At 33.7% G+C, this 12,496-nt stretch overlaps 1 protein-coding gene across 3 annotated transcripts in view; it reads left to right on the top strand.

Annotated features, from left to right (window-relative positions):
• TINAG (tubulointerstitial nephritis antigen) overlaps positions 1-12,496 on the top strand; it is an 89,512-nt gene that overhangs the window by 66,292 nt on the left and 10,724 nt on the right. For all 3 annotated transcript variants that reach the window (XM_027602876.2, XM_027602875.2, XM_027602877.2), the window contains one exon: positions 6,653-6,698. In XM_027602876.2, coding sequence (XP_027458677.1) covers positions 6,653-6,698 — 46 coding nt within the window. The remainder of the gene's footprint in view (positions 1-6,652; positions 6,699-12,496) is intronic.

Below are 12,496 nucleotides of genomic sequence, written 5' to 3'. Positions count from 1 at the left end.
GTCGGGAACACATCTCTATGTAATGTGAAGTGCACTACAAATAACATCACTTTGGAGGCACCTATTCATTCAAAAAATCCTAGAGTTAACCTTGACTCTTTCTTCTCCCTTTCTACTTGGCCAACAAATTCCGTCACTTTTTTTTAAAAAAAGGTTTTTATTAAAATTCCAGTTCGTTAACATATAGTGTAATATTATTTTCAGGTGTACAATTTAGAGGTTCAGCACTTCCATACATCACCCGGTGCTCATCATGACAAGTGTACTCCTTCATCCCCATCATCTGTTTCACCCACCCCCGCCCACACCTCCCTTCTGGTAACCCTCAGTTTGTTCTCCATGGTTAAGGGTCTGTTTCTTGGTTTTCCTGTCTTTCTCCCCTACGATCATTTGTTTTGATTCTTAAATTCCACATATGAGTGAAGTCATATGGTATTTATCTTTCTCTGACTTAATCGCTTGCATAATACCCTCCATCACTTTTACCTCCAAAATAGCTCTCAAATCTGCATCCTCTTATTCATTTAATTCACTTGCTGCCAGTATAGTTCAATTCATTTGCTCAACAAATATATATTTAGGGTTGACTATGAATGTCTTAGTCACTATTCTAGGTGTTGGAGACACAGGCATTAAAAGAATAAACAAGATTTCCTTTCTGGGTCTTAACATTCTTCTTCAGAATTTCATTATTTCTTGCTTTAACGACCTACATTTATCTCATGCTTTCATTCTCCTTCCCCTGGAATCTCTCCCTCATGCAAATACCAGAGTTGTGTCTCTGAAAGACTGTCTGGATCATGGCATTACCATATTTGAATGACTCTTTACCACCAACTTTCTAAGTGCCGAGTTTGGTGGCTATGGATGCTCTTTATAGCCTGAGCCCAATGTGCTTTGCTTTTCTTTTTCTTTCTTTCTTTCTTTCTTTCTTTCTTTCTTTCTTTCTTTCTTTCTTTCTTTCTTTCTTTCTTTCTTTCTTTCTTTCTTTCTTTCTTTCTTTTCTTTTCTTTATTCTTTTTCTTTCTTTCTTTCTTTCTTTCTTTCTTTCTTTCTTTCTTTCTTTCTTTCTTTCTCTCTCTCTCTCTCTCTCTCTTTCTTTCTCTCTCTCTTTCTTTCTTTCTCTCTCTCTCTTTCTCTCTTTCTCTCTCTCTTTCTTTCTTTCTTTCTTTCTTTCTTTCTTTCTTTCTTTCTTTCCTTTTCTTTTCTTTTTTTCTTTTCTTTTCTTTTCTTTTTTCTTTTCTTTTCTTTTCTTTTCTTTTCTTTTCTTTTCTTTTCTTTTCTTTTCTTTTCTTTCTTTTTTTCCTGCTACTCCCTTCACTCTTCTCCAGTCCCACAAGACCAGGTGCTGCTCTTAGAATAGGCTTAGAATAAGATGAAGTTTTACCAGCTCTCTTGTGACTTTGCACTTACTGTGCCTAAAATTCTATACTTTCATTTGTAACTGAAGAATTTCTACTCAATTCTGGGAAGGGAGTCAGTCACCTTTGCCCTCTACAGATCTACAGATAATTAATTTCTTTGTCTGTAACCCATAGAAAATTTTTTAAAACATGCTTTTATAAAAGTAGCAATTATGGATTCAAATTATTTCTTGGGCAGCTTCAAATTATTTTTATACCTGTTTGTTTTTCATTTCACTCCCATTAGATATATTTTCACTCACTATAGGGAACCATTCATTCTCAGGCATCCTCAGGGAATGTGGTACAGTGGCTGCCCAAATTTTCCAATATAGCATTTTCTCAGGTGTCACTGAATTTTGAGAGAAAAGAAGTATTAATGAGTCTTAAATAATTTAAACAATTTAATCACTCTCATTAAATTGTTGGCTTCTTGAAGGCAAAAGATATGTCTTCTTTGGACTAAACGACAGTTTTCTGGATAAAGGCTGAAATAAGTGGATGAAGTACACAGAGATTCTGTGTTGTTTTTTTTTTTGAAAGAGATATTTATGGGAATGTAAATATTACCTTAAGAAAGTTATATCTTCAGTTCTCTCTTATTTACCATATCTAATGTGACCACTACTGAATATATGCACCTGAAGCACAAAATCAACCAAAACCAAGGGAGAAACAGCAACAGCACTTATGATTTAAAATCCTGTGCAAAGTAGTTACTCAGTTCCAATTAATTTTGGTATCTAGAAAAAGCTTAAAATATGCTTTTCATAATTCTAGTATTGATTAGCACTGTTATCTGAAAAGAACAACATCCTTTTTAAAGAGGACATGTGTAAAGACATTCATAACCTTAGTAATACAAAATCTTACAACATCCTTGAATGGGTTTTGATGCTTTACCCTGCAGAACTGATGGTCTCTCCAGAAAGACTCTCAGTGTTATGCAAAAGAGTAGTATTTCCAGAACTACCTAAAAGTAGGCATATGAGGCCCATCCAGAAGGAAGAGCTTAAATGATCACATGTTTGAAGTGAGAGATGTAAACATAGACTCAGCATTGGGAACCCTCAGTTTTCAGGCATCCTCAGGGAATGTGGTATGAGAGCTGCCCAGATTTTTTCAATACCAGCATTTTCCCAGGTGTCATGAAATTTTGAGATTAAAATAAGTATTAATAGGTCTTAAATAATTGAAACAATTTAACTTAATGAGTTAGAAAAAAATTCAAAAGAACAGTATAAAGTTCATATGAAGTAGAATTTCTTGAAGCAAGATAGCCACTCTCAAGGTCTTTCAAACTTGTGATCCTATTGTATAATTGGTTTCAAATTAGCAGGGTTAAGGAAACAATCTCAACAGAGTAAGGTTATGGTCCTGCTCTTTCTAAAGAAGTGTTTATGAATAGTCCTTAAAATGAAGATGTATAAGTGAAGGAAGAAAGAGTGTAAATAGTTATGTTTAGAATATATATATGAATATAATGAAGTTCCTTATGTTCCCAAAGACAGCCATTGACTTACAGAGAATATTTATGAAAGTATATACCTGTTTCTAGAATATTCAGCCTACTGGTATAAAGGCAAGTCAAAGTCTAGTACCATAATTCAGGAATATATATATATATATATGAAAATGCTCTTCATAGATCAAGAAAAGAAGAACTCTCTCCCATAAGTGAGCGATGTAAGTAGTCTTCATTTTTTGTACCAGTTAAAGGTTTTAGTTACATGAATTTGCTATGATACCAGTGGGAAATCACCTAGGGCAAAGTGATTTTTTTCCCAGTCTTTCAGAAAGCATGGGATATTTAGAAAACAACCCACAGGTTTATTTCTCTGCAATAACCCACTGTGACTTTATGGGCTGATTACCATCTTAGCCACTGTCTAAAACGGATACAGGTGAGAAAAGATAATGGAAATTTGCAGTGCAAACATTAGATCTTGTGATGGATGGACCTTGCCTATCATTTGACACAGAGGCTGTATAACATAGGCAACTGCACGATAGCTTCCTTGGTGAGGTGTGATATCTCCTTTTTATCTGAATTTTGTGTCAAGATTAGTATCCTTTGTTTATAATTCTCTTTCACAAGCATTCTAGTCTCTGAAACTCTCAACCTCAGTGGACTTTTCTTCTTCCTCTCTCACCTCTATTTAAAGACTTGATTTGTTTTTCTGTCCATTTTGAGAATGTTTGTAATAATCTGAATGCTGGCATTCTCTCTAGGTTAGAAATGTGTTTCCATAAAGGTTAAAGTTACAATGAACAGTATAGTGTTTCCTGAAACTTATAGCAACTCCAAAAAGTTGATAGATTTGCAAAATAAAAATTATTGCTGTCTATTATATCATTGAAAATATTATTTAAATAATCTTAACAAAATGTACAGGAACATATGAAAAATAGGTGATTGAACAATGGTAAAAATGATAGTTTGTATTTTTTAGAAGTCTTCAAATTCAGTAGTTTGTTTCATTTTTAATTTATTTGTTAATATGGGAATAAGACAAATGACTACATTCTGAAGTCTCTTCTCCTTTGTGAGAAAATGTTCTGTTTCCTTAAATTTAGTCTCTGATCTGTTAGTAATGGAATTATGTATAGTCATTGTTTTGCTAAATCTGGACCCCATATGTGGTTGTGGATCTTCATGCCCCCAGTGTCTCAATATTTTTGAGAGTGCCTAGGGGTATCTGAAAAGGACTTAACAGTAAATGCAGGACTCAACTCCTGGTGGCATTTTTCTTGTATTTCTTTTCCATTCCCTCTGTTGAATACTCCTTTGTCTTCCCATGCACCATCCTCGGTGCATTGGGGCCCAAGAAGTCAGGAAGATCTTACAAAAGGGGAAAGAAACTTGGTATTGCTCTCTATTTGAGTGTCATTAGTGGGTTTTATACAATATATAGTTTTTAGTGAAATAGCTCTATCAGGTTCTTATAACAAGTCTGGCCCTTACCCCCAGCTCTAAACTTAGTTAAGGCCAGTGGGGATAGATGTGAATGAGAAAATTATCCTTTCAGTTGCTCCTCCTGTCTTTTGATCTCTTCTTAGTTGTTGGATCAAGCTTGTTCTGTCGGATACTTCTTTTTTGATTAGGCATTCTTTCTTAGGAGGCTCATTAGTGCCTCAAGCAAAACTGCCCTGAACTTCTCATGTATTTGGTGGAATCTCAGATATGGGATTCCTCTCCTGCCTGCTCTATTTTGGAGTTGAATGTTTCCTTAGATACTTCTGATTTACTCCTGTATTTACATAAATGTAAATAGCTAAAGTAACTAGTAGCCGGACCACCTGAAAGGAAATTTGATTGCAGTAAAGGCTTTTTGAAATTGTTATGAGAGTCATGATAAATGAGTAGAAAATGAGCAACTCAAAGTTTCAGATATGACCTACTACTTGAAGTACATAATGACCTTTGAAGATTTGGGGGCACTTACTGTGAATGGTAATTTTTGTCAATGGTGACAATAGCTTTTTGTAGAAAAGTTACATGGATATAAATATAATGATAAAACTGCAGAATGGTTTTCAAAATTAAACTTGCTTGAACTTACACATTAAGCTGCCCAGAATATTTGAAACCTTAAAGTATTCCAGTCTACTATTCCTGTGTGTAGCAGAAAACCAAGAGAGAGATGGGAAGCCTTGCAATCACCACTCCTATCCTCTACTGGGAAAAAGAGAAAGAAAAGTTACCTTTTTTCAGGATTATTCCCATCTTCCACATCATTTTTTTCTTCCCTCCCCTTTGTGCCAAAGGATCTATATGCATTAAAATATTTTCTTGAATGCCCCCAAGATCTCTACCATAAACCTGCCTTTAGACATTATCTCTGTGCTATGGTGCTATCATTTTATTCTGTACCCTACTAAGAACAGCTTTCTCGCAAATGGACATGTTGAAAATATTTGAATGAATTTGCATTTCTTTCAAGAATTCCCCCCGACCCCAAGGAATGTTTGTTATAGAGAGGGATACTGGGATTGGTGGGGCGATATGTGGGCAGAACTGTATTCTCACAATCCATCACAGCACATGAAAATGGTAGTCCATATGCTTTCTCCACATAAAACTGTTGCTGTTCAGGACACACTGCAGTTGGGGGCTGGATATTTATAAGAGAAAAATATAAGATAAAGAAGAACATAGGATTTGGAGTCCGGGCCCAACATCTCCCACTCTATGTTCTTAGACAAGTCTTGTTATTTTATTAGTAAATAGAATATGTTACTAACATCTCCCTCACTGGGTTTAGTCAAGAGAAAACATGAGCTATTGTAAGTTTGGATTCTTTATGGATTGTTATATGCTACATTGAAAACGGACCAGTTATAGGAGTAAAATATTTGATTTCCATACATACATGTGTAAACAGAAGTCTCACATTAGGCACATAGCTATTTTTTGAAATAATATACACATATACATATTTTCACATAAATTCTTTTATCTACAACTGTTATCTGTATTTATTTATTTATTTTTTCTCTTTAAATTTTTTATTGTTATGTTAATCACCATACATTACATCATTAGTTTTTGATGTAGTATTCCATGATTCATTGTTTGTGCATAATATCCAGTGCTCCACGCAGAACGTGCCCTCTTTAATACCCATCACCAGGCTAACCCATCCCCCAACCCCCTCCCCTCTAGAACCCTCAGTTTGTTTTTCAGAGTTTATCATCTCTCATGGTTCATATCCCCCTCCGATTTCCCCCCCTTCATTCTTCCTCTCCTGCTGTCTTCTTCTTCTTCTTCTTCTTCTTCTTTTTTCCTTAACATATATTGCATTATTTGTTTCAGAGGTACAGATCTGTGATTCAACAGTATTGCACAATTCACAGTATATTATGGTTATCAGCAGTCTTGGAGATTTTTAGTTTACACCATGTAGGGTAGAGTTTCAGAGGGCTAGATCTAAAGAGGGGAGGCATCTTTAAGTACTTTAAAACCTCCATACCTCAGTTGTCCTAGAATTTATCTTCTTTAATAAATGAATTTGACTTTAATCAATTTGGACATAAATGAGTATATTCTGAGCAAGTGAATAACATTATGGTCAAAAAGAAAACTGCACAGGCACATTTTTGTAGAGCTATGATGACAGTTCCATAGTAAACCAGGATGAGGCCATAAGGAAAATAGAAAAGATAAAGTTCTGGCAATAATTTACATTTTATCAAGATTCAAATCAAACATTTTTAACCATGCCAATATTTTTTATTATTATTTGTAGATGGGGAATACTGAAAGGAGCACAAGGGCAGAAAGAAAAATTCTGGGTATGTAACTCTTTCCAACTGACTTTCTACTGTGAAGTGAGTATTTTAGAATCATCTGAGTCTCTACTTCCTGATTTGTGTTAGTCCTTTCCTAAGTCACTGTAATATTGTTTATAATAATGGTATTTCCTCCAGCAGAAAAATCATTATATATTTATATCATTTATGTTATAGTAATAGTTTTTCTCTACTCCTCTTATTTCAAATTATAAATGAAGAATCAGTATTTTTTTCAAAGTGAGAATCACCAGGAAAACATTTTGTTATCAGCTGTATTAATGGTTAGACTTCTCTCATATGTCAGTTTTGTGTTCTTCCATTTTTTTTTTTGCTATGGATGATGGCTTTGTAATGTTACAATCAATTATACATATTGATATTATATATGTATATATAATATTTCCTAGTGGTAAAGTGTTTTATTTTTGTTCTTGCCAATTATGACATACATGTTTCTTCACTGAGAAAGAAACAATGTCTAGTCTAAAAAATTATAGAAAGTTAAATGTAAGAAAAAGTTTAAAGAAGACTGGAACATATTACCTCAAATATTCAGTTAATTACAATGAACTTCGGTGAATTGTCCCAGGTCTTATATTATGTATATTTTAATTTTAGTTTTAATTTCTGCAAAAAAGCAGAAATAGAATGAATAGGTAATGATATTCATTATGAAATTTGAATTTGAATATATGCAGTAGAGAGCATATTATAACGTATAAAACATTAACTACTAGGAGTGAAACTCATCAGGGTGACTCTTGATAATTAGATTTCTTCACAAGGCACTCACAAAAATCAATCACCCAAATATGCGGTTACCCCTTATATCTATCTTGTTGATACATGGAGGTATTTGGTTTTAAATAGAATGATGCTTCTTTGTATTTGAACTGAGCTTTCTTAAATATCATTATCTTCATTAGGATGAAGCTTACAGTAGCCAGTAATTAACATTAATGCTCAATCGTTAAAATTCATAATTTATGGAGGGGATATGTTTTTTGAATCCCTACAGTTAAGTTTCTGTATGGGATTTCTACTAAATGAGTTTAAACAGTTATTCAATTTCATAATGTAATATTTAGAGGCAAAAACAAATTCTTTGATTAAGATACTGAATTCACAACAGTTTTTAGCATATAACACTTCATAGCTATTTGTGGAGTAAATATGAATGGAAGTGCACAAGAGAACTTTCTGTCACCCTCTCATCTTCAACCTCATCATTTCCACCCTGGAGCCTCATGGGTAGTGTACACACAGACATATATACATACACATACACTAACTTACTCATTCTTATATATCCAACACATATATGTATACTATACTATCCTTTTAAATTATTTTTGTTGCAATTACTATCAATTCTGAACTTACTACTTGTCAAAAAATTTCAAAGAAAACTGTATTTCATGGACATACAGGCAGGGTTTCTTTCTGTTGTGACTCATTTAGATAATTGTTTAATGTCAGTGGTAAGGAGGAGAATCAGACTAAAAATTACCATTTTTTTTAAGCTGCACATTTTGGTTGATTTTTTTCTCCACTTAACTGTATCATCATCTTGGGCCAGGATCATATTGGCCTTATTTACCACTCTATCCAAAGGACAAAGCAAAGTGCCTGGTACATATTGGGAATATGCACAATACTTGTTGAATGAGTGAATGAATAACATTAATGTGTGCATTCAGGAAAAATTTAGTCAAGTCACTAAAATAGTTTTCATTTTACATAAAAATTAATATTTGGTTTAATTAAAATATGAAATCCTTAACTAGTACTACTGGTTTGCCAAGAATTATGAAGGGTCTGAGATGTTAGCCCATTTGAATTAAAGAACGTGGGTCAGAAGAAAAGAGTGCTTAACTGATGCTCACATTCAGATCAACAGCCACATGTCACCACATGGGTCCTCACACTTTAGTCTGGCAGTGATAAGAGGCAACAATCTTTTTCCATACAGGTAGCACCTGAAACCTCATAAATGAGGGACAGAGAACAGTGGATTTTCTCCATCTATCTATATAAGAGACAGGCAATCTCCTCCTTTCTTGCAAGGAGAGGAAAAAAATCCATTAAGATGGGATAGAAAGGGTCTTGTGTTCTTACCCTTACTCTTAGGAATGTAAGTATGTCTTTCTGAGGGCCAGATAAACACAGATAATGTCTGTAAATGCTGAACTTCATCCTTTTAAACATATAAATACCATGGGAGATAATGTTCCAGTACTCCTGGCACCATGGGCTTAATTTAGACCTTGTCTGGTTTCTGACTCTTGGGCCCTCTTGGGGAGATAAGAGAAGTTTTATTATCCTTTTGGATCAAATCAATTAAGTAGACAAATGGCTACAGATCTAATTCTCATTGAATGTGAAGATAAAATATTTCTGGCAGAAGTGAAAGCAAATATTCTCTATCTCTATATCATATACACTTTTTGTGTGTCAGGGGATTAAATTTTTTTTGCAAGAGCACTGAAAAGTTCAGAGAAGTTTTATCTGCTCGCAATTATATATGAATGTTTTAAAATATTTACAAGTAGGCCTACAATATAGTAAATTATAATAAAAATGGATGACTTGCATTACTAAGTAAAATGTAATACATAAAAATAAGCCATATATTCCACTAAATAAGTTGAAAATAACATCAGAATTAATTTTCCAAACTCATATTTTTAAAGAAATGAGAAACCTGAATCTGGAGAAGATTTTCTGTCCTGTGAGCATTCGGTAGGGCTGGGCACAAGCTGATTACATTTGAAATATGCAGAGAGAGAGAGAGAGAGACCTCTGAGAGAAAGAGAATCCAGCTGGATTCGAATACAGAGGAACCTGAAACACACAGCCATCTCTTCCTATGGAATATTTACTGAGTGCTTGAACAGGGTGAGTAGCTGAGGAGAGTGATGAAAGGCAGTGAAGTCTGCAGTCTTGAAGAACCTACAGGAGAAGTCCCATTGGAAGAGAGCCTGAAACACAAACATAATAGGCATAGCCCCCCCCCCCTTTTTAAATCAGGTCTGTATTGAGCTTAACAAAGCCTTATCTCCAGCCCTGACCCAGATTAGTTTCTGCACAAATTGAGGTGATTAGTCCCTCACTGTATTTCTTTAGCAGAAGAAAAGGCTAACCTTCTTAGGAAAATAATACCAAGGTCAATCTCTATTTAGTAGGGCAACATATCCAGCATACATTTAAAAATTATGAGACATGTGAAGCAGAAAAATGTGACCAATAACTAAGGGGAAAAACTATCAATAGAAGCAATAGATAATACTTTAGATGTAGGCTTTAAAATAATCATTGTAAAAAACATTTTAAAAAGGATCAAAGATGGAGAATTTTAACAAAGGATTTAAATATATTTAAAATATGAATCATTGAATTTGTGAGTGCAACGTTTGAAATTAAGAACTCACTGTATGTGTTAAATAGCAAACAGAATTAGTGGTCTTAAATAAAATTCAATAAAATATATCCAACTTGTAGTACACAGAGAAAAACATAATGAAAAAACAAAAGCAAATACAAGACAGTGTGAATACAATCAAATGGTAGAACCTAATCAAATGATTTAACATATATGTAATTGTATTCTCAGAAGGATTGAGGGAGGGAGAGAGAAAGAGAGAAAATGAGCCAGAATCAATATTTAAAAACATGATGGCCAATAGTTTTCCAAAACTGAAGGACATCAACCCAAAGATTCAGAAAGCTCAATCAACTCCATGAAAGAGAAATCAAGAAAACCACACCCAGGAATTTCATAATCAAATAGCTTAAAATAAAAGATAAAGAAAAAAATTTTAAAACAGCCAGAGTTTTTAAAAGGGTAGGTTTCTCTCAGAAAAAAGTAGCATTAACTAATGGCTGGCTAGGGAAAGGTAGTCTTTAATAAATGATGTTGAGAATACTGGATATTCACATGCAAAAGAATAAAATTGGACCTCTATTTCACACCACTTGAGAAAATTCACTCAAAATGGATTAAAGATTTAAACGTAAGACCTGAAACTATAAAGCGCCTAGAAGAAAACAGGGAAACACTCCCTAATATTGATCTTTGCAATGACTTCTGGGATATGTCACCAAAGGCATAAGTGACAAAAAAATAAACAAGTGGGACTACATCAAACTAAAAAACTTCCACATAGCAAAGCAAAAATAAAAACAAAAGTAACAAATGAAAGTCAACCTATGGAATGGAGAAAATATTTGTAAGTCATATTTCTGAATAGGGTTTAATATCCAAAATATTTAAGGAACTCCTACAATTCAGTAGCAAGAAAACAAATAATGAGATTAACAAATGAGCAAAGAATCTGAATAGACTTACCTCCAAGGAAGACATAAAAATGGCCAACAGGTACATGAAAAGATGCTCAACAGCACTAGTCATTAGGGAAATGTAAGTCGGAGCCACAAGGAGATATCACCTCATGCCTGTTAGAATGGTCATCATCAAAAAGACAAAAGATAATAAATGCTGGGAAGGATATGGAGGAAAGGAAATCCTTGTGCAGTGTTGGCAGAATTATATAGTGGTACAGCCACTATAGAAGACATTATGAAGGATCCTCAAAACATTAAAAATAGAACTACCATGCGAACCAGCAATTCCATTTCTGGGAATATATCCAAAGGAAATGAAACCACTAACTTGAAAAGATATTTGCACCCTCATGTTCACAGCAGCATTATTTATAATAGCCAAGATATGGAACTAAGTGTCTATAAAGCAATCAATGGATTAAAAAAAAGTGGTGATATATATGTGCAATGGGATACTATTCAGCCAGAAAGGAGGAAATCTTGCCATTTGCAACAACATGGATGAAACTTGAGGGCATTATTCTAAGTGAAGTAAAGTCAAACAAAGACAGATATTATAGGATCTCACTTATACATATTAACTAAAACAAACAAACCCTCAAAATCATAGAAAAAGATCAGATTTGTGATTAATAGAGCTAGGGGTTGATGGCAGTGAGAGTAGGAGAAAGGTGGTCAAAGGCACAAACTCCCAGTTATAAGATAAATAAGTACTAAGGATATAATATTATAGCATGGTAACTGTAATTAATAATGCTGTATGATATGTGTGAAAGTTGTTAAGACAGTAAATCCTAAGCATTCTCATCAGGATTTTTTTTTTGTCTTTTTTTTTTTTTTTGCTTTTTCTCTTTATTTCACCTTTATAAGGTGATATATGTTAACTAAACTTATTGTAGTAATCATTTCACAATATATGTAAGTCAAACCATTATTACACCTTAAACTTATATACACTGATGCATGTCAGTTATATATCAATACAACTGGAAAAAACATCACTTTATTAACAAAAAATAGAAGAATAGGCTGATATCACAAAACAGATAATCTGGATTTAATGCACAGGATATGGTCACTTGTTTTACAACAAAGAAACCACTGAATTTCAATTGAGAAAGGAGACTCTTTATAATAAACAGCTCTAGACCAAGGTTAGCAGGGTTTTTTTGTTTTGTTTTGTTTTGTTTTCTGTAAATGGCCAGGTAGCAAATACTTTACATTTTGGGGGTCACAACAAGTCTCTGTTACATATTCTATTTTAGTTGTTTTACAACTCTTTAAGGGAAAAAAATCAAAACAAAACACTCAACTCATGATCTGTACCAAATGTTACTGACCAGATTTGTCCATGAGCCATAGTTTATCAATGCCTTAGCTACAGCAACTTTCTTTTCATATGGAAAAAAACCCCTGAACCTTGACCTCTAACTCACAAAATACATGCAAAACTA

Source organism: Zalophus californianus, chromosome 7, assembly GCF_009762305.2.
Source record: "Zalophus californianus isolate mZalCal1 chromosome 7, mZalCal1.pri.v2, whole genome shotgun sequence".
NCBI lineage: Eukaryota > Metazoa > Chordata > Mammalia > Carnivora > Otariidae > Zalophus > Zalophus californianus.
This window is presented reverse-complemented; position numbering and strand designations above follow the sequence as displayed.